This window comes from Corvus cornix, chromosome 13, assembly GCF_000738735.6.
Source record: "Corvus cornix cornix isolate S_Up_H32 chromosome 13, ASM73873v5, whole genome shotgun sequence".
Lineage (NCBI taxonomy): Eukaryota > Metazoa > Chordata > Aves > Passeriformes > Corvidae > Corvus > Corvus cornix.
In genome coordinates this window covers 16266227-16289253 of record NC_046343.1, presented here as the reverse complement: position 1 = coordinate 16289253, position 23027 = coordinate 16266227, and the positions used below count along the sequence as shown (strand labels likewise).

General features: G+C 38.2%; 1 protein-coding gene across 15 annotated transcripts in view; it reads left to right on the top strand.

The window, feature by feature from the left end:
* TENM2 (teneurin transmembrane protein 2) overlaps positions 1 to 23027 on the top strand; it is a 654736-nt gene that overhangs the window by 426512 nt on the left and 205197 nt on the right. For all 15 annotated transcript variants that reach the window (XM_019289969.3, XM_010406241.4, XM_010406240.4 and 12 more), the window contains one exon: positions 6311 to 6520. In XM_019289969.3, coding sequence (XP_019145514.3) covers positions 6311 to 6520 — 210 coding nt within the window. The remainder of the gene's footprint in view (positions 1 to 6310; positions 6521 to 23027) is intronic.

Below are 23027 nucleotides of genomic sequence, written 5' to 3'. Positions count from 1 at the left end.
AAAAATACCTGAACACATCAGCAAACAGGTCTGGGCTTTTAAAAAGACCTTGTTTTCTCCTTTGACTTTTGTGAAATAGACTGTGTGAAAACCTTTTTCTTAGCTTGGCTGGTTTTGTGCCTGTTTGCTTTTGGAGATACGAGCTTCAGGAGGACTGGAAGTACCTTTCTTCAGTGATAACTCTCTGTCATCCAAATCCTGATTTATATCTTTATCTTTTGCTCTTTTGAATCCTGTTTGCCTTAGAGAAAAAATGCAGCAGTGTAGGCAAGAGAAAACAACTTGGTGCTGAAGAAAACGATCACAGACTGTTAGATTCCTTTCCCTCTTTTTCTTGCATACTTCATTTGGGGCTTTTGTCTTGCCCCCTTGAAGTGTGGTCTGCAGAGTCACGAGTTAACCAAGTGCTCTGCACAGCTGGCTGAGCATTGCTGCTTGCTCCTGGGTAACTCCTGGGTGCTGTGTCCCTCTCTCCTGGGAGCTGGCAGCACAGGATGCTTGGCTCTAGGGGGAATAACTTTCTCCCCTGAGCAGAGCTGGGACTCCGCTGGCCCCCAGTGCGTGGAAGCACGAATGCCAGTTGAGCTACAAAAATCATACATCGTGCTGTTCCCCACCCATGTCAGTTAACTGCAGTAATTTCACCAAATATGAAATATTTATGTTCCTCATGCCAGTTAGGACAATATATATTTAATTTATTAGATATAACACTGCTTAAGAGTGCCCAGGCCAGTGGTGAGCAGTGCTATGCATACATATTAGAAGGAGATTTTTTTTTCTTTTGCAGAAGGCAGTTTTTCTGGGGAGCGAAGGGAGAGTCTGCTGAATGTGCTGTAGCTCAGGAAAGCTTCACCTTCATCAACTGTCTGCTCAATTTATAGTGCTTTGCACTGCAAAAACGTGCATCTTACATTATCTAGCTGTTTCCTGACATATTTAGCAACTTTTCTCGCTCTTTAAAGTGAACTCAGCAATGCTGACAGTGCAGGTGCTTCAGTTTAGGCTGACTTGAAAACCTAGTGCGAATGTGTTAAGTGGAGGAGAGCTGTGAGCTGTTACAGGGTCCTGCCTGTGGTCCTTGTACTGGTTCTGTCCAGCTTTCCTGACTGAAGGGAGCAAAGGAGGCCAATATCTGGTCCTTCTCTTTTATCACCTCCAGTTAATATCCACCCAATTCCGTTGCTAGATAGCCTTCTGGGTATAATTTTGGTATATATGAGCAATGCAGCAACTGCGGTTAATGATCCTGTCCATCATGTAAGTCGCTAACATAATTTTATGGGATTACTTTGCACAGGGTGCAAAGTATGCTTTGTATTGGTGTAACATGAATATCAGCAGCTTCAATCAGTAAATGTCAAAATCTTAATTGCCAATTAAGTATTTTACACAGTGTTTCTGATGCCATCAGTTATGGAGAAACAACTCTTCTGCTTTCACTCTTTACTTCCTTAGCTTCCTGCAGTAATACTTGAACGCTGCTACATCTTCCGAAGAGCTGGTTTTTAAAAACACAGTTCTCTTAAAGTTTCCCTTCTTTCTGCAATCTGACCTGCCAAGGACTGCACAGGGAGACATTGGCTTGTGTGGATCTTTTCTGTCTGAGTCCTGGTCCTTACGACCAGAGCTGTAGAACGAAGGGGCTTTACTGATAGCAATATATGTGACTAACTGTAACTATCACAGGTCATTTATGTTTATTGCCTGCTTGACTAACAGATAGCCTTAGAGAAGAGCAGAACAGTTACATAATAACCCCTTGATTGTGAAGACTATCAGCTGTTTAAAATCTTGAAAGCTGATATTGCTTATAAAAGCCTCTACATATAGGAAGATTTTCTGTCATAAATATAAGTTATCAATGAAGATATGCTGCTTAGGAATATGAAATTCATGCTGAAAATGTGTGAGGTTGAACAATCTACACAGATATTGCTACACATGTCTAACCTTAGAAGAGAGATTTTCCTGATGGGAAAAGCTTGAGAATTCCATTCCAGATACAATGAGCTTTGAGATCAGTATTTACCACCTCTGGGAATGAGCTACCTTCTAATGACAGGACTTACTGAAATGAGTAACTTAAGAGTGTGAGATGGCAACACACAGGTTGTGATCTTCCCTCCTGAACAAATTAATGGCAAAATAGCTATTTAAGGAGTCTGGATTAATCTTTAGACCTGTTAAAATAATGTATGTTTTTGGATATTATGCATGTCTGTCTAGAGGTGTGTGGGTAATATACTTCAGTATACAAAAAAGTACATAAATAGATGGACGCACATTTGGAATGCATATCTACATGCTTACTGCTCAAAATTGTTAAATTCCAGGGGGGGTTTATTGGTTCCCTGTTTCCTGTCATGCACCTGGGTGCAATATAGAGATCAGGGTTTTACATACACGTGGGCTTTATTTATCCACAAAACTCTATAGGTCCTTTAAAGGAGAAAGAATAACAGAGGGAGTATGGAAAGCGTATCTCAAATATCCTTCAGTAACTGATGAGCAGCTTGCACATCTTCTTTGATTGTGTCTCTTGTTTATGTATATTCATGCTGGGAGTGATTGCAGGCAGTCTTTTATCTTTTGTATTTTTTTTTTTCCTTCTGGTGATGGTGTGGTCTTTCAGGCTAAATAGCAACTGAAGTATCTCTTTTCCCAATGTGTTACTGTGATTGAGATGAACAGAACTCCCCTTCCTGTCCGGGCTTGAGACATTACCAGCTGTGAGCATGGCCTGATTTCTAAATGTAGGTTCTACAGCAGATTTTACGCCTTAAGGACTTAAAGTGTAGCTGTAATTGAGGAGTGGTTTCATAAAAGCTCCTGAGCTGGTGAAGAAACATGAGACTGATTTAAAAGGAAAAAGGAATATAAGGGATAAGAGGGTAAAGAAGGCCCTTGCAGACTGAGGTGCTGTGTGGTGTGAAAGCCCAAAGCAAGCCCAAATCTGAATTAAGAGTTACCAAGTTTCTTCCTTCACTCTAAAAAGGAAGATAAGATAAATGGCAGGAGAAAGGGGTGGGAGGAGAGGAAATTTGTTTTTTTCTTCTTGGCTGCTTGCTCTTTTTGAAGAATGCCTTACAACTGCTCTATTCAGTATCTGTACAAGTCTTTGTCATGCATGAGTATATGCAGTATGAGCATGCATATGAACAGATACTGCAAAAAGAACTGATACAATCCCCCATTGAAAATATAACGTATCAGCTTTAAGTCTGGTTCCCTTTCTAGCATTTGTATCTGGTTTATGTTTCTTTGACTATGTCACACAATTACATTATTGCTGTCACTGTAAGTATCCATTACATAGGGTTCTGTCAATGCACAACTAGATAAAAAACTTACTCACAGAAGCTTTAATATATTACTATATGAAGACCAGACACAAATTGTAGGAACTTCTATTATGATTTAACTTTTGAAAACAGCAGTGTAATAGAATACTGATGTTATCATAAGCCACAGTAGTTTTATAGACTGTAGGGTATTGCAAATCCCATTGTGAAGCAATGGAAATTTAGAATCTTTTAAAGAGCTGGGAAGTTTAAAAATATGACTGTTGAGATATCCGTAGGCACATGAATGGGTCTGACAAGGAGCTCGGGTTTGTAGAACCTGCAAAGCTTAGTTTGTTCTTTTAAATGTTACATTTAACGTATTTGACCAAGATATTTATATAAGTATGAATCAAAGCCCTTATTTCTCACTTAAGAGTGTATAGTAAAAAATAAATTACATTTGTGATGCTCTTTATAGCCTAACTGCATTCCCACACTTCTCTTTGGTACTTTCACAAGCCATTCTCTTAACTGTGGTGCTGCAGATAGTTACCCCTTAGATTAATTTCTTAAGGCAAAAAAGCTTACTGGTGTCTTTCTGTTCCTGTTAAGTAATTTTTCAATTCATTTCCCACCATATTTTACAAAAGACTGGGTGTCTTAAGAGATGCTGTGTGTTTCAGGGGCTGGGAGTGGAGAAAGAGAACATGCTTTTTAGAGAACCTCAAAGAGGGAAAGGCTGTAGTGGAAAGTTTAAGGTTTAGTAGATGTAAAAAAATCAACTTGATAGAAAGATCAAGAATGTCCCAACCACAAGAAAATTTTTAATTAAATTTGGCTGTTTATTAGGCAATCTAACCAGAGGATGGATTTGCAATAGGTTCTGTGACTCACAGACATCTCCGTTTTCCCATTAGTATGTGACTGTGGACAGATCTTCCTCAGGAGCCAACTTCCCACCAAAATGATGCAACATTTAACAGCTTCATACCTTCTGTTTCCTCTAAACTACAAACAGAGTTGCAGTAATTAGACATTTTGCCTTTTCTTTAGGGATTTGGGCTGTATTATTTCATGATGGTAACAATGTCATTAGCATTCCTGACAAAGGAATTCTTAAGGTTTGGGGGTTTTATCATTTTTCAATGTATTCTACAAAAATATTCCTAAATTGCTCTAAAATACCATATGCAGTTTCCACAAAAGGAAAAAATCTTTTCCTTCATCTCATACCCTCACACATCTAACAGTTTTATGTTAAAGTAATATATTTCCATATGATACATGCAGTAAATGCAGATTTAGAATTTATAAAGCTGCTGCTTTCAACTTCACAGTGTTGAAGCAGAGCCAGCATATGTGAAAATTAAATGCACACAGTGGGCATGAGTGTCACGTTCCTGTCAGAGGTGTGTCAAACCTCAGCCTCTCTGCTTCTTTGCAACACATTGCAAAGAGATAATTAGAAGCTGGTCTTGCTCAAACTTCCCTTGAATGTTTAGGGTATTCATGGTAGTATTTCATAAGAATAGCATAAGCATGAATAATAACAGTAATTATTCCTATCATCAATATTAAAATTATTTCCTCTCAAATGCAAGTCCACAATGAAAGTATTCAATGCATATTTAATTTTCTGTAGCATAAAAGATTGTAGATGGGAGTTACTATGGAGTAGCTTAAATTGATTTTTGTCTTACAATAACTTGGTCATTCAGTCTTATCAATTTATCCAGTGCTAAAAATACAGTAAAAAATAATGATGGAAGTCACTTGCCTATGTTCTGGTATTTATTTTATTTCAAAAGTTTTTGAAGGGAAGGAAGTACTTCATGCTATTTGCTGGTACCAGGCAGTGCAAAGTTGGTGGTTTTCAGTATCTACATGTGCCCTTGGTTGATTGCTGCATCCCAAATATAATTTATATGTGGGAGCTGGAACTTTTCATTTTCTTGCCTTTTTTTCCGCTCTCATTTGGAGTTTCTTGTGTGATTACATAAGTTTACCTAATGGTACAAACCCAAGGATAATTCATATAAAGTGTGAGGTCCTTGATTCAAAAATGAAGATGTAACTAGTGAGCAAATCAGTGTCTATTTTCTCTGCTACTCTTTCTTTAAGAATGGTGGCAATAAGGATACACCATTTGATGTAGTTTTGCTGTGTTTTAACATTTGTAGCAGATCTCTGCCTTACAGACTTTGGCAGTATCACAAAGGTCATATTTTCTTACATTTAAATTATTCATGAAGAATTTCTTCAATGCACTAGATAAACTTGAAATGCAAAACAAACAAAAAAAAAAAACCTGTCTTCGTCTCTGTGCGTTTGATGGAATGGGTTGGTGTGAGGTTCTGGGACTTGACAAAAGAATAGGATACATGAGTATGAATGTTGTTGTTGACTTGATGCCATTGCTTTAGGTGACCAAGACCATGTTGTTGCTGTGCGCTGAGGTATTGTACCCGTTAGGGTTTGGGCTTTAGGGCTGGAACTAACCTGGCTGGGCAGGAAATTCTGCTCCTGCAGCTCTGGTGCAGAAGGCAATGGGTGAGGAAGGACAGCAGTGCTGAGAGAGCCAGCCCAGATTCCAGCTTTAACCCATCTCTAAAGTGGAATAATTGCCTTTCAGTCCTGCTGTCCCCTGTGCCTCCTGTCACATCTCTCAGTGGGCTCTGGGAAGATCCGCAGCATCACAGGAAGAACCTTAGCTTGGAGAAAGCCCTGATATGGTTGTTTAATGCCTCAGAGATTCCTGTGCTGGAGAAATTTTCCTGGTTAAAAAAAAATAAAATATCAATCAGCCCATTACTACTATTTTAAGAGATTTACAGATGTGATGTAATTTCAGGAAATGTGATACAAAGGGACAGGTTGGTACCAGGGCAGAGATTGAGGGGCTGTAATCGAGTGTACAGCAGTAATCGAGTGTAACCATGGGCAGTTACAGTGCAATTACTTGGCTGGTGGGGTTTTTCATTACATTCATTGCTGATCTTTGATCCCTGTGTCCTCTTTCCCAGGTCGTCCCATTCCACCTACATCCTCGTCTAGCCTTCTCCCATCTGCTCAGCTGCCCAGTTCTCATAATCCTCCACCAGTTAGCTGCCAGATGCCATTGCTAGACAGCAACACGTCCCATCAAATCATGGACACCAATCCTGATGAGGAGTTCTCTCCCAATTCATATCTGCTGAGAGCGTGTTCAGGGCCACAGCAGGCTTCCAGCAGTGGTAAGAAAATTACAAACATATGGAGTTTGTTTGTGACATGTTTGTGCCAATTTTATGCATTCTTTTTTAATGTGCAAATGTGTTCTTGCATCAGCACAAAACTGAGAGCATCTATGGAAATGGGGCAAAGAAAGTCTCACTGGTTCATTTAATGGAAAATTCCTGGAAACACAATCCATCATATATGGTGTTCCTTCATTTTACTATAGAGAGATTTTTTAGTCTGAAGTATGGTAGAAGCAGCACAAAAAATACTATTGAATTCTTGTCATCAGTGGGATTTATTTTTCAAAGTAGGTTTCCTGCTCCTCGTTGCATCTGGTAGGAGAGAAATGTACACACGATGGTTCTTCGTTCTGCATGAGCTAATCTAGTATATCATTTGGTGATGAGGTTTTGTATCTAAAAATGCACGTTGCTTCTGCCAGTCTGTGTCTGTTCTTGTTTCCAAATCTGTCTGCTTCTATACTTGTAATGTCGCATTTAACTAAGATCTGCTATTTTTCAGCAAGTTAATCCTTGTCTTTCAGGCCACTATTTTAAAACACTTGCAGCTCTATCAGTCATGGAATCTGTAGTGCCTAGGGCTTGCTTTCTTCTTTTTTTCTCTTCTCTTTTTTTTTTATTTTAATTTTTATTAGTAGGTGATGACTTTTCATTTTGACAGCCAAAAACTGAAGAATGAAGATGCAATCCCTTTTTAGAAATACAGGGAAATCAAAAGAAGCTGTTCTAGCTCCCTTTTTTTATTTTTTATCATAGATATATGTTGGGTGTTATTTAACTAAACATGATAGGTTCAGAGCTTCTGTGCAGTTTTTGGTCGGCCTGAGGGGTCTCTTTGCTGTAACAAGGCAGCTCTGAGCAACACTGGAGGTTCTGTGTGGTGTGGGACTGCTGGGGTGCACACAGCACACCTGAACACCCCCCCTTTAACAGGGGCTGGGGGTGTGTGCTGGGAGGGTGAGACAGGGAGCAGAAGCTGAAACAGAACATTCAGAGTGGATATTTGGTATAAATTCTTCCCTAAGCATTGGGTTAGAACAGGTGGCCCTGGGAGCCTGTCCAGTCTCTGTCCTTGGAGCTTTCCAAGAACACTTAGGCTGAAATCCTGAGCTACTTGTTCTGACCTCAGAGGTGCCTTTGCTTGGCAGGACACTGGACTAGGCACCTCCTGGGGTTCCTTCCATCCTGAATTATCCTTTAACCCTGTTCAGGTATGCTAAAATATAATTGCACAAAGAAATAATAATTCAGAGATTGAGTGTGCTTCCTTGCTCCTCGAGTTTATTATTATGGAAAAAATGATGCCACTTTTGAGGGGGTTTTAAGAGATTCAGAGAGTGATCTGGGAGCTGCAGACCTCACAATCTGTAATGGGCAACTCTGTAGAAACCATGGAAATGGGGAGAGGGTCAGGAAGTGAGTGGGTGTGATTTATCTTTGAGTCAGTGTAGCTTCAAGGGTCCTTTGCAGGGCTCAGCCATTTCTGAATAAGGGTGATCCAGCTGATTGAAGGGTCTTTGTGTTGTCAAAAGGGTTTCAGCAAAATCTGTCACTAAATGCTTTCAAGGAAGCATTTCACCTAACAAAGAGTAAGAGGGAAGGTTCCTGCATGGTGAGCAGTTAGTTATTTGAAAGACAGTGAGCACAAGTTGGAGCTCCCCAATGAATTTTCACAGGACATTAAAATACTCAGAGAAGATGGTGGCATAGGAAAGAGGTGATGGCAGGGTGCTAAGAATGAGATCAGCTTGTGGAGAACCACAAAAGCACCTGTGAGTCCAAGTAACAGAGAAATAAAATGACAAGGGGGCCTTAGGGCAGAGAAATGCAAAGGGATATTCATGGAAAAAGCAGCTCTGCTTCCTGGATTGGTGGTGGATCATTACCTATGTGCAGGAGGAGCTGGGGAATGCTTGCCTCATCTCAGGAACAGGGAATGTTCATGGCTCAAGAACAGAATAAAGAACAAGAGAGAACATTGTCTAAAGGGTGTGGTGGATCAAGCAGTTGATGAGATTTTAAAAGGGAATGGGAAAAGTAAATGGGAGAGGGATGAAATAAGTAGAAGAAAATTAAGGTCAGGGAATGTGAACTAAAAAAAGAGACTTGGAGGATGCTTGAGTACTTGGTAATTACAGCCACTGCTGGGACTGAGGGAACCAGCATGGCTTTTCTTAGGAAGCCAAATGAAGGAAGTAGCAATAAAAGAACATCAGAAAATTTGATGGAAGAGCTCTTTATGTTTCATTTTAAATCATAATCATTGTTTCTTTCTATCCTTAAAAGCTTCATGTTTAACAATTGTTACTGAAGGCTGACCGAAGGAACCTTTTTGGCATCCTCTGATAGGCTTTGCTTTGTCCATTCTCCATTTTAACACTTTTCTCCCCCCATATCCCATTTACTTCTTTATTAAACAGTCACATAATATATAATGATTTTAAATTTTCAGGGTATAAGGTGCAGGTGTCCTTTTTTAGTATTTTTTTACCACAGACACGTGCATAATTGCTTGATCACCACGGAGGGTTCTGTAGCATGAGTTCTTCTGGACTTAATGCATCCTCTGGAAAATAATGACCCTTTCCTAATGGTGTCATTTCTTTTGTTTAGTTCTCACAATGTTTCTTTAGAGAGTTTATAAGAAAATACCACAGATAATGACTTATACATGAAATTGGAGAAGGTTACTACTTTTTATGGCTTAGCCCTATCCCTGAAAGATTTGCAGAGTAGCTTTTACCATCTACATGACAAGAAAAGGTTGATCAGGCTCTGGTCGTATTTTTTTATTTTTCTTTTTTAATTTTTTTTTTTTTTTTTTTTTTTTTAATATTTACCAATGTCTTCTACTAATTACACAATAGAAGTGTCCTCTTGTTTGTCTGATTGGATACTTCTCTTGCTCCAAGCTCTGTAATTACAGGATGGCTCCTCAACAGCTTTATCCTTTTTGGATGTGAGATGACACTCATCCACGTGTGTTGCCCTGTGCCCTTCACAAGAGCCATTCTTAATATATATGAAAGAAATCATTTGCTTAAAAAAATTACCTAATCAAATATTCTATCAAATGAGCAATCTATTGTTGATATTATGAAGGCCTTTAATCTACAATAAATCTTTGTTAGAACTCATCAGAACTCCCAGTTTGAGAGAAATGTGATTATAGCACTCTTAAAATGACATTACATCATTGGGGTGATTGGTTTATCATTTGGAGAAGCGACATCAATCATAACTAGCATAACCACACAGTAAATGAATTCAACCTTTCTACTGCAGAACAATGACACAATAATTGCTCAAAATCAGACTTGAAATGAAATCAGAAAATGCACTTTCTTTAAATATGATGTTAACCTAATGGAATATATTATTAAAAATCATGTTCGAGAAAGTTCTGTGTAATTAAAAATATGTGAAAATGTATTCCTTTTTTCTCTCATTAGAACCTGTTTCAGTTGCAGAATCATTTTCTATGCAACGAGATATTATGCTGGTTTTAATTGAACTCCCATCACTTACATTCCTCTGCTTGTATTTCTTAATATAATATGCAGCACAATTATATGTGATGAAGGACAAGAGGTTTTTGAAATCTGGTGCACCTGCTGATAGTATTTTGAAAAACACAAACATTGTAGAAGGAAATGAGACCTTTTACCTAAGAAAAGTTAGTGGATTTTTTTTTTTTCTTTTGAAAGAAGGTCAGTTCCTGTCATACCATTTTCTGAGATGGTTTCTTACAGCAGTAGGAATAGGTTTATTTCTTCTTCTTGTATGTGTTTCATATATTTTTTTCTGGTAATGTAAGGAAGGTGACTCAGCTTGTTGAAATGCCATCTTAATGTCTTCAGTCAAAATACAATAAAACAGGCTGTTTTTCAACCTTACATGGAAAAAAGAGAAGGGTTCTGTTATCTGCACCTTTGCCTTTACTGTAGAGGATTTACTGCTATTAAACCAAATTTTGAACTCACAACACAAAAACTGTTTGTTCATTTTTCAACTGAGTAAAAGCCATAGGATATACCTACTCCCATATTAGGTTTTCATATAATGGATCCATAATTGGACACATGCATCAGCTTCTGCCATTCTAACAGTGAGAAAGTAAAAGCAGAATGATCGCTGGAGTATTTTGATTTGGGGGAAATTCTAAACTGTGGTTTAGATATTGTCATGATTCCCAAGAACTTGCTGGAAGTTTGACTGGAAGGGAGATGGTGCCCATTTTTTCGGTCTTTGTGTCTTTTTGGCTCACAAAAATGATACAAATCATTTGCCTCAATGTAACAATATCTGCCCATGGAGTAGTTTGGACGCTGCTTAGAAGACAAGATTTGCTTCGATTTTTTTCTCAAGCAGTTTCTGGCAGCAAGGAGAGAAGAAAAGAGAAACAGGTTGGCTTGAAGGAAATAAGTGCTGTTCTTTAATGCTGTCTGTTAGTTAGAGTTGAAATAAAGAATAAGACTCCTTTTGCTTATGACCCTATTGGGTGGAAATCTTGTGTAAAATATCAGTTTTCATTTTACATTCAGTATAATTATCTAGATGCATCTCCTGCATTCAGCAGATACTACCTGTCTATAGAATTTCATTATTATTAATGTGTAATTACCACCACCTACATGCAGTTTAATCCAGTTTGTAAAAATCTTTTCTGAAAGAAGCCAGAACTTGAACTAATGCACTGTAGCTGGGAGACTTATTTTAGATCCTCTGCTGGGAGTGCTTGGAAGTGTTTGTTTTATAGCCCTCTTACAATCTGGCATCAAGTAAAGAATTATTTCCAGTTTCTACTCTATAATGCAAACCAATATATAGAAGTATAGTCATCTTTAAGAAATAAATGAATCCAATAGAAAAATAATTACATGCCTTCAGGTGATTAAGCATCACCCCCTACTGAACTAAGACCTCAATTTTCTGTACCTATCAACATACAGGATAGAAAATACAGTAGTGGCCAGAAAAATCTAGAATCCATAGCTTTTTTTTTTAATCCTCATGAAGGATTGACTTTGGTTTGCATAAAAGACTGAATAAAAGAGTTTGGGTAGCTCAGTAGGTAATGAAGGAAACACGGCAACAAGAGAGACAAGGAATTGGAATCTTCCTCTCCTTGTCAATATTGCAGCTGGGGCCAGGAGAAAGTGTGTTGTTTTCCCTGGTGCTTGTTGGTTGTTCTTGTGTTTGTTTACTTTTGGTTTTGTTTCATTTGACATCTGTTCATCACTTCTGAGATCAGGTACGGAGGAACAGTTAATCAGAAAGAAAATGTTGGCCTCCTCCACCATCTTCCTGTCCTAACTGCTGTATATGATTAAGCGTTCAGCAGCATCTTTTGGAACCTCTTTCAGAATATCACATTGTAGAATTTGTCAAGTTATGCTTAGAGCAGCAACAGTTAAAATCAGTTTAGGTTCCAGGTTTGTGTTTTCTAAATTACTTCCTGTAGTTCCTATAACTGTCTCCAAAAAGCAGCGCTCCATTACAGCTGTGTATATAATTCTCCTGAGAAAGGGTACTTCTTATTCAGTATATTCCCAAGGAAATGCCATAAGGAACTTTCTTCTGATGACATTTTACAGCAATGCAAAAAAAGGCTGGTAGATTGATCATTTTCATTTCTGTTTCCAAATTCAAAGTAAGTAATGTATTCGTTTCTGCTCTGGAGCCTGGCCTAGCTTTGAGGTTGTAAGCAAGAGTGTCTTTGTACACATATTGTTTAAACAGTGTGTGGATGTAGCAGCAAGGCCTTTAAATAAATAATTTTTCTCCTTTCTAACACTGTTTCTAACACTTAAATTCCCTAAATCCTTAATGTCCGGTTTCATTCTCATTCTGTTGCATCTCTTGAGCATTGAGTCTAATTTTAGAGCTTAGAACTGGAATTAGAAATGGAGGGAACAGCATGAACAATGTTTTCCCGTTGAAACCGAAGAGTGTGCTTTTTCTAAAGTATCGGCTCCATGTTGCTGCAACTATTACTGATATTATTGCTGCTGCTAATCTCTGTACCCTGTGTTGATGATGCCTGCAGATGTCTGAATTTCAGCCAGAAGACATGATTCTAGATACTAAGATATTGCAGAAACATTCTATTTATTAATGTATGAATTCATAATAACAGCAATCAAATCTCAAACAGAAGGTTCTATGGTAATAAAAATGATAATGAATTACAAAAAGCTATAGAATTGAGAACAGACTTGAATTCCGTTGTTTACATATTTTTCTTAAGCTCACCATGGTTTTGAGAAATGGAGAGGGTTTTTTATTAGCTGCTTTTCATTGTTTAAGGTTTGTAAATGTGTTGAACTGGGAACCCCTGTAGCAATAAAAGCCCCCCAGCAAAGCAGCTGCAGCACTGAATTTCCAAGTTTCCATTTCTCTGTGTATTGCTCTGCTTTCTGACAGCTTCCCTGATGGCTGGGACACAACCCGGTGACTGTGGCCAGTCAGGCCTTTTCTCATTTCCAGTGCGTATTCTGTCTCATGGCAGCTACTTAAAAATCACCAATAACTGTGAAATTTTGGAAAGCTTTTGAAGCTTTTGAAACGTAAAGCCTCAATATTGCTGCTCTGTCATTGCACCAAGAAGATCAGTGCTTAGACTTGGTACCTTGCTCAAAAACTGAAAGGCACTGAGGATACTACAATTATAAGCAGAAAATATCCTTTTTTTTTTCTTCTCCTTCTTTCATATGCTGAGTCCAGATGCTGCTTGTGTGTTTTTCCTTTGTGCGTAGAAAAGGCTAAAACTGTTCTTGCTAACTCTCTCTGCTGTAAGTCATGCTGTATGGGAAGAATTTTTCAGGCTTTCTAATAATTTTTTCTTTTGATACAGAGTTTTTTATCTTCTGAACTGCATCTCCTTTTCATTGGCCGTGGCACAGTCCTGACAATTTCCATAGTGGGTAGTGCTGCTGTTTATGTGGAAAGGCAACATTTAGAAAGCAGGTCATGTTTTTAGCTGCTACCAACACAATTTGGTAGCTGATTGAAAGTGAAGAGTTGAACATATGCAAGCTTGCGCTTCGTGGGCTACAAAGTAGAGAACCTCAAATTTAGGATATCATTGTTTCAAAATATTTTGCAATATTAGTACACAGAAGGTTCTGTGGGCGGCTTGGTTGGTTGGATTTGTAATAGCCAACAGTTTAATAACTTCCCTCTTTCTCCCTATAAATCCAAATCAGTGCCATTACAAACACTTGAAGGCAAGGAGGCACTTTTCATCTGAGTCAATATCTTGTCTTATGGATTTTCTGATTTTGATATGCCATACACTTCTGGTTTATTTAAATGATAAACTGTGCATTTATCTAGTGCTTAATTATTACTCCTAGTTATAAAATTACATTAATAGATTTACAGTTTTGATACCTGTTTCTAATATGATTATAAATATTAGCATCTTATCAGGCAAACTGTAAATATATTTCACCTATTTATCACATTAGCATCTCTAGAAACAGAGTTTGTCTTCATATACAGTATGATGAGATCAATAGAAATTAGGACTTCTTTTTCCTTCAGAAGGTATTCAGTCTTATTTTAAAAAGTACAGGAGATGGGAAACTTCAGCACATCACTGGAGAAACTGATCAGTGGTTACTAATCATTCTCAGTGTTTTTTTTTTTTTCCCCCTATTAATGCCTGACTCTTTGCCTGGCAGTTCTCCCATGCATGTCTGCAACATCCCTTCAGCATAAACAGAAAGAAATCTGTACTCTGTCATTTTACTCAGAATATTTTTCCCTTTGTGTTTCCCTGCCACAGCCCTGTTGCCCTCTGGTAGCATGTGCCCTAAAAGGGTTTGCACATAGAGCTTTATTGATGAAACCTCTGCTGAAAACAGAGCTCAGCCAAGCAAAATATCCTTTCCTGTTACTTCCTAACCCAGCTCTTCAAATGCCCTAAGCCTTCCTGTAAGGATGTGCCTGCCTCACTGCATCTTCTGCAGGTGAATGCTTTTGCAGACCAGGATTTTCTTACAGCCTCAACTTTAGCTACCTTGTGCAGACACTGCTGCAGTGGGAATGTAATAAAGATCTGGGGTTCCTCCACTAAACAACTGCTTTATTTTGGTGCAGGGTTACTCAGTTTTCTCTTGGGAGAACAAGCAGATGTTCAGACGGGCTGCACTCAGAGCTGAGCGTGGTGTTTCATGGGGCTCTCTGTGGTGATGCTCTTTGCTTGCACCATGTCTGCCCTGGTGTGGCCCGTGCACAGCTGACACTGCAAGACTCCAAGGAGTCAGGAACTCCAGTGCAAGTCTTGAAATCACCAGTTCCTGTGGAGTTTGTAATTCCCACAATGTTTGAAGTTATTATGGACTAAAACTATAGATGAGGGGTTGTTTTTTTCTCATGGAAGCAAATCAACCAAACAACATTGCCTTTTCTACTACATTGCAAATATGCATAATTTATGTTTCTGACAGATTGTTACACAGAGAAGTCAAGGACTTTGAATGTTTGTAGAAGTTAATTACTGGCCTGAGTAAATGCTTAATTTTCAGATGGTTTCACATCAAGGCATAGAGGGAATCTTTTTCCATTTTGTCAGCTCCCAAAATGATTCCACAGCTCAGTCTGACATTCACACGTGAAGGAAGTTTTGTCTCTTGCTCTGTTCCATTTGTTTGGATTTTGTGTTTTCTTCCAGTCTGTAGCAACACTGCACTTGCTCCCAGTTCCCCAGGTTGCTTTTATTGCAGTGACCTTTTCCATCCATGTAGGATGCTATTTGTCATTCCTCTCTCCTTGGATCCCTGCCTCGCCCCACCAAGGTATTGCCTCACACGTCGCTCCTGTACAATGGTTCCTTTCTGCCTAATGCACCTGTGCTGGGTGTCATGGGGCTGGAACAGTGGGATTTTCAGAAACTGAGCTTTTCTCTCCTTTTATTCATGTCGGGGGTAATGATTTGTGAAATAAATAGATACACACCTACAAGCAGAACCATAACAGCATCCTTACGGTTATAGTGATAACCGGTGTTTATCTTGCATAGTTTGGATTTGAAAAAAACAACCTAGTAAATCAAAAGGAAGGGAAACTGGCAGCTTAATATGGAAATTGGATTGTTTTGAGAAGATTCCTTGTACCTGATGCTCTGCTAATTTAGGAGCAATAACTAGAACACTGGAGAAAATGAGAATGACTTTTTATAAATGATAAAAAATAATGTGTGGGCATAGAAGCCTATGTACACCAAAGCCCTGAAATTTGGGACTCTTACTGTGCTGACAGATCTTTCAAAATCTGCAAAAGAGGGACTGGTTTGCTGTGTACTGCCATGCCCCAAAACCTCCATTTGTAATAACAGAAAAGTTCAGTATTGTCTCAATTCTCCCTAAGAAAAAGATTTCCAACCCTGCTATTTTGTAAGGTCCCTCTTGGTCTTCAGCCTTCAGACCTGGAGAACAGTTGTTAGTGTGGAATGAAATGGGAAGTCCCAACTGCAAATCCACGTGATTCGGGAAGAACTTGGAAATCTGGACTTTAATATTGCATAGTGAATAATTAAATCTGTAATGTATATGACATGGGAATTATTTCTTGGGTAAACAAATAGCTTATTCTACTGGAATCAGCAGGAATTTTGTACACTGAACACCAGGCTAACTCCTCAGTTAAGTAATGAGGTGTGAAATGTTCTGCCTAACGGAACAGTGTTGAGCATGTTTGTTAATACTTTTTCCTGCAAACAGGTGGATAATTGTTTTACTTGACAGAAACCTGTCAATTATGGGGACTAGCAAACATGGAAAAGTGTAAAATCTTTGTTAGCTTGTGAGCTTCGGTTTTCTGAAAACATAATGTGAAAAAATAAAATAATTATAATAATTTATAAATTTGAGAGGAGGGAGTTTGGGGAGTTGGAGTTCCAGTAGTAGAGGATGGCTCTGAGTGATTCTCTCAGGTGCTGAGACTGAGGACAGGGACTGGGCATCTAAAACCTTCCTGACCCTGCCACAAAGATTTTGTTCACTTCTGGCACCTGCATCTCCAGCTTACCTGAAAAACTTGCTGCAAAACCAGAAAGGAGTAATGTGGAGGCCAAACAAATAAAAAGGGCATTGGTAAGACTTGGAAGGGATGAAAGAAGAAATTTGGCATTTTCCAACTGGAAAATTTGGTTAGGAAGGGCAATATGAAGCACTTCAGTCTACAGGAAAATGTGGGTTAGGTTTTTTCTCACTCTAAGTTTCAACCTTTTTGTTTTACTTTTCAGTGTGGGTAAAAAAAAAAAAGGAAAAGCAGACTGAAATCCTCAAAATGAAAGGTGAAAATATTTGCTTTAAAGTCTTCAAAATGAAATGGTTCCAAATTTCAAAAACTGAATCATTATTGTTTCTGCTTTTTCCAAAACTTCTGTCTCTTTTCTATCTTTTTTCAGCTAAAAATGTAGCAAAATTCAATTAGATATTTGTGAATAGTTTGTCTCCTTGTGGTCTGAAGCAGGCACTGGGCAGAAGCCGGTTAAAAAACCCCCAGCTATTTATTCTATGAATTTAGTAGATGTGTTAAGGCGAGTCAGTTATACTTGTGAGCGCTGTCTGCAGCTGGAGAAGATGGCAAAGAGAAAAACAGGGAGCCTTGAAGAAATTGAGGAATTTCCAAGACTTAAGTTTCTACTTTGAGTCTGACTGGAAAGCATGATGGGATTAGGAGATTATGGAGATTGATGTGTGTGACCAGGCTGAGAACTGGTGGTTCTGGTACTGCAGAAAGGCTGGTGAGGGACTGTCCTTACAAAACCAATCTAAGGAAAAGACTTGGGACTGGCTGGAAACTCACCTTGCCTAAGAGCCCTGTCAGCAGCTGAAGGCCAGCCTGTCTCACAGGTGGCACAGCATCCTTCCAAATGATTTACAGGAGAAAGGAAGATAATACAAGTCACTACCAGTTGTCATCCAGACGTACAAAAAGGGCCACAAAACTTAGTTCTTCCTTTGCTTTCCAACTACAGGCCAGTTCTAAATATCCTTTTCCTTCTCTTTATTTTCTATTGTTGACAGCTGGAAGGATTCCACAGTCTTGATTCCTCAGTTCCTCTGAGATCATGCCAGAAATGCAAATGCATTAGAGAGCCTTGTTTCGATTTCTTTTTTTGGAAGACTTTCCATTAATAGCCTGCTGTCACAAAGCAACTGGGGCTGTTTCACAGCTCTTTATCAAGGCAGTTTTATTCTGAGGAGCTCCAGCAACTGCTCCTTGAGACCAGGAGCCCCCCAGTGCAGCTGACTCTTCTGGGGAACACTGAGCAGTCACGTTGGGTTCAGCTGATGCCAACTGCTTCATGTTTAACTTTGACATTTCCTTGAGCAAATTAGTACTGGTGGATCCTGCTGGATCAACAGCCTCTGCATCCAGTGGTTTCTTCACAGCGGAGCATAGACTGGCTTATAGAGTGATAGTGTCTTTATAGAACAGGCAGTTTCAATTCAAATTTCTAAATTCTTAAGGGATGTAAAGGCACAAATTCAAAGTCTGGATAGCTGGTTTGATGTTTGATTGGTTTGGGGAGAAGGGTAGGATACCTGGGGGTTTGTGTTGGGTTTTTGGGGGATGGTTGCTTTTTTTTTTTTAACTAGATGTTTGAATATACATGTTAAATACTTGCTCTTTTTTCTTAGAATCTTAAATTTTGAACTGGTTTTTAATAACCAATCTGTTAGGTTCGTTTGATTAACAAAAAGTTGCTAAGTTTCTGTTGGTTTTTTTCAGAAAAATTATAGGCTTACATTGAGAGGATCTATAGAAATATGACCATTAGGTTTAAGTCTGTGCAAAAACTTTGCTATTAAATTAATTCTAATTTCCACAAATGCTCTCAGGTGGTTTGATGAGAAAGCATCTAAAAAGTTTGAGAAAACAGTATGGAAATTGTATTATCTCAGATTGTGGTTTCAGTGTAGTGTTATCAAAACCATAAAATAATAGGTAAAGAGAAAGATATAAAGGAGAACTTCCCCCTCTAGTTTTTCTAACCCCATCATGTGTTTTCTAACCAAAACTCTCTGTATCTCCCCCCATTAGTCTCCAGTCTGAGCCACTGTTAGATTTGTATTCCTTTTTTGAGGTCTAAGTTTCTGTTTTCTCACTGCAGGGCAAACACAGAGCAAATGTCTCGGGTGGGAGCAGGGAGTGCTGCCCACAGCAGCTCGGCCAGGAGAGTGGCTTTCCAGGCCACTGTGCTCCTGTAGAAACTGCCCAGTTCATCTTTTCATAAGATTTAATGCTTTCTCCACCTTTGATTTGCACTTTGAGATCTGTTGCAGGTATGAGACATGGTTAATTTAATAGTATCACAACAATATGTGAATATTGCTGAATGTTTCTGTGCGTGATGCTCACAGGGATGGAGAATGTTTAGAGCAGACACAGAGCAAGTTGCTCAGACAGGGAAGGAGCTGTGCCTGGGCTCTGCCTGCTCTGGCAGGCTTCATGGAATGAAAGGGAACCGATTCTTCTTACAGCTCTCCCAGGTGCTTTTATTAGTTTGTGTTATTAGGTGATGGTTAAAGGCTCTCTAATGATTTCTTGTTTGCACCCTATTCATCAAAATTCACGTAATGAAGCTGCTTGCCTGCTTTTATTTGTTCTTAAATCTTGTTTGATTCTCTAACTCAATGCCTAGTGCTACTTCTGGCACCTTTTCATGTGGCAATCTCTGTTTCACAGTTGCAAAATGTAAACCAACAAAAGGATTCTCCAAGCTGAATTCTCACTGCTAAGCAACTTGTTATAAGGACATTAAAACCACTCATACTTACAGGTGATGCATATCAGAATATGAATAGGTTTTGTGTTGACTTGATGTAAACCTTAAGATTCTTTTTCAAGAAACTTTTATGCCACATTTTTTTTAGCTGAAAGCGTTAAAAGCTTATTACAGGATCTGAAATGAATTGATACGCAAGCTTGAAATAGTAGATTTATTGACTGGTCCATAAACATTATATATTAGTCAAGACAGAGACAGTATTATGAAGAAGTTTTGAATTTAGAAACAAACTTCCTGCACCTCCATTGAGCTTGGTTGAATCCTTTTCATGAGACATTAGAGATTCGATATTGATAAAAATTGAATCACCAGGGGAAGAAAAAGTTGAATTTTCTCAAAGATGAGACAAAAAAAAGCAATATAATGCTGTTGTTTTTAATAACAGCAAAGTTAGGTCCCTCTTTTGAATATTGGAAGAGCTCAAAAAAAGCCATTGGCACTCACTTTGGGAACACTTGAATACCAGTGGCTCAGAGCAACATAGAGTTCTGCTGTGTCATTATAGAGGATTGTTATGCCTCACATAGGCATTATTGTACTAATCAATTAAGCAGGAATTTGCATATAATTAAAACTGCATCGTAAAGGTTTCTGGAAATAAAATTGTGTCTCCACTTATAAACACAACACATGTGAGGAAAAAACTTTAATGTAATGAAGCAAATTAAAATAGCAGTGGATTTCTAATTGAACTTGGGATATCCATGTTTCTTCTAGAAAAGTAATGGAATTTCCCAAGTGAAGTTTTCTGGCACCTTCTGGGTGGACATCACTGTGCTCAAATCTGACATGACCCAGCATGTCATATTATGAAGTGTGCCTTTTTTTAATCCTCTGGAGAGAGTAATGGAAAATTCTGACAGCTGTCAGTAAAGCAAATATTGTCCAATAGAAAACGATGCTCATTAGGAAGAACAGGGCAATTAACACCTGTGCTTGCAGCTTTCACTGCTCCAGAAAACGGGTCCAGTAGAGATGATGTGCAGTTAAATAGGTGCACGTCAGTATTGGTTTTGTTTCTTAAATCTTCAAAATCATGATGCTATTACTCTTTAAGGTGATTATTACCTTAAAACTTTTATCTGCAATGTGATAGAAAAATTTTAAAGAATTGGGCAGAATTACACCATAGAAAACAAAAAACAAACAAAAAAACCCTGTTCTGTAGAATTGTTATTTTATTAAAGTGGTTGATTTTGACAGTTAAGAATATGTTGGAGGAGTCTTTCAAGATGAGTCGATTTTCAAATATGATGGATTTTAGAGCACTGCTCTTATATGCAGCCAATAGTTTAGGAAAAAAGAAATCTATTTATTTTGAAAACTTACTTTTTTTCTCATGAGGAGAAGAAGCTAATCCCTCGTTTCAAACCATTAATGACTGTTTTTAACTCCTTTGTTGAATTATTTCAAGGCTATTGTAGCATTTGCTACCAGTAATATTTCAGCACATATTCAATAGATATTTATATTGCTAGATGTGTATGGTTATTATCCATATCCTGGAAATCTGTATTGTTTATAGGTGATTTTCATACAGAACATGTATATATACATATGTACATGAACATAACCTCCATGGGTCACCTTCTCCTTCCCATCTGTACAGGTACATAAATGATGTTACCCAGAGTGGGTGAAACACGTTCCACTGCACAGTTTATTTGTCTTGTATTTTGGCAGTGCCCAGCAGATGGTGGAGACTGCATGTCTTAAGTTAATGGAAACAAAAATTGCATGAAAAATACTACATCCAGAGAAGTAAGTCATGCCAACTTAAAAAAAAAAAATCAATTAATAGGAGCCAAGAAATGATGGAAAGGTGGGTGATGACAGACATTAGTGATGGCAGGACTTTGAGGCATTTTTAAAAATTACATTCTGTGCCAGATTTCTCATGACTTGCAGCTGTCATTTAATCACTCGAATCAGCTTTTAGAGTTTCAGAGGGTCAGAGCAGAGAGAGTTATAGTTCATTTTGAAAATGTGCTCATTGTTCAGGCAATTGCTCTTAAAAAAACCTTACTACACAGTATTGAATAAGCTGAGATTTGCAATTTTCAGATTTCTGCCTGAAATAATCTTTGGAGGAGTTTTACTTAAGTCTTATATTGCTCTTTATTGAAGGGAATAAGGAGTCATGTAAAATTGTTCCCAGATCTTTTCATGTCAGAGATGATGTGAAAGCATTTTAGACATACTTTATTTCCATTGTCGGATGTTGGCCAGAAATTATATCTTACACTTGGTAATATAACCTTGAAATTCATTAGTCTGGTAGCTGGGAAATGTACAGATGGTGGGGTTTGGCAAGCCAGTGAATTTGGTAAAGGTCTTCTCTGTTTGAAGTCAGTGATTTGATCATTGATTTATTTATCACTGGTTTAGTGTAATTTAAATGAAAACTTAATTAAGTGAGCTTTGATTTAAATTCCATATGAAGAATGAAAATGGTAAATGATAATTAATCTCAGAATTGCTAAAGTTTTGAAAATAACAGAATGTCTCCTATTACCTGTCTGGCTGCTTGTTTTAGCAGTACCTCTCCAACTCCTCTGCTGTGTTTTTTCAGGAAGTACTTTTATGTAATAGTGTTCTGTCCTACCAAATTATAGACTGGTTTAATTACAAGCAGCTCTTCAAAACCCCAGAGTGAACCTCAAATTTTCACAATTATATGTATTAGTTCTTAGGCATTTCTACTGTTGTCTTTTATCGAGGGCTTGAACTCACTCAGCATCAATAAACAGAATCCAGGCTGTAAATGGGGGGAGGTTGATGTTTAGGTTTAATGATGGAAATGTGAGCAAGAGGCTTAAGGGTACAGAGCCAAAGCCCTTGAGTTTATTAGAGAGGGAGGGACAGCAGAAATAAGGAAATGTTCTTTGGGGCAGGGTGGGGCTGAATTAGAAATGGTGCAGAGTGCACTCATAATGCATTTGAAGTTTCTTCCAAGGCTCAGTCCCTGAGTAAAATCCTTGCTCAGAGTGAGCACTCAGTGCTACTTACATTTATAGCTGCAGTTGACTGAGCCTGTATCAGCTGTAAATTATCTCTGTGTTGATGTGCCTGTACACATCTGTCCATGCTCACACGTTATTAACAGATAATGTACAGTATATATTCATATATTACACATAGATATATTAGAATGTACCTAACAAAAATGAAGGTGCAGAAATCAGTTTGTTGGGCTTTCTTTTTTTAAATTAGAAAGAGTCTGGGTATTTGGGAAATTGTTCTGGACAAAGCAAGGAAAAGGGCATTATCTGTAATTAGAAATAATAATCTATAATTGGTTCATTTGCCATATTTCTGCAGTTCTGATTTAGTTGAACAATGTGATCATTATGCCACCAGTTTTCAGTAGAGGTGTCACAATGAAAAATAATTGCAATATTCCACAATATTAACTGTACCCTAATTGCAAAAGTTTTGAAATATAATTACCATGAAAGCTAATGCGACAGGGAACATTAAGCATAATTAGTGTATTTTAAAAAAGGGGAAAACTGTTAGAAGCTTGTTATTGTCTCATAAGGTAGCTTCAAATTAGCTGGATGCAGAGCATTTTCATCTAGGTTTTCTATAATTCTGGTGATTAGCACAGACTGCAATAAATTTGTTTGACATAGCCCACACCTGCTAACCCTGCAGGAAGGAATTTCTAATGTGCACGGGACCCAGGTTTCT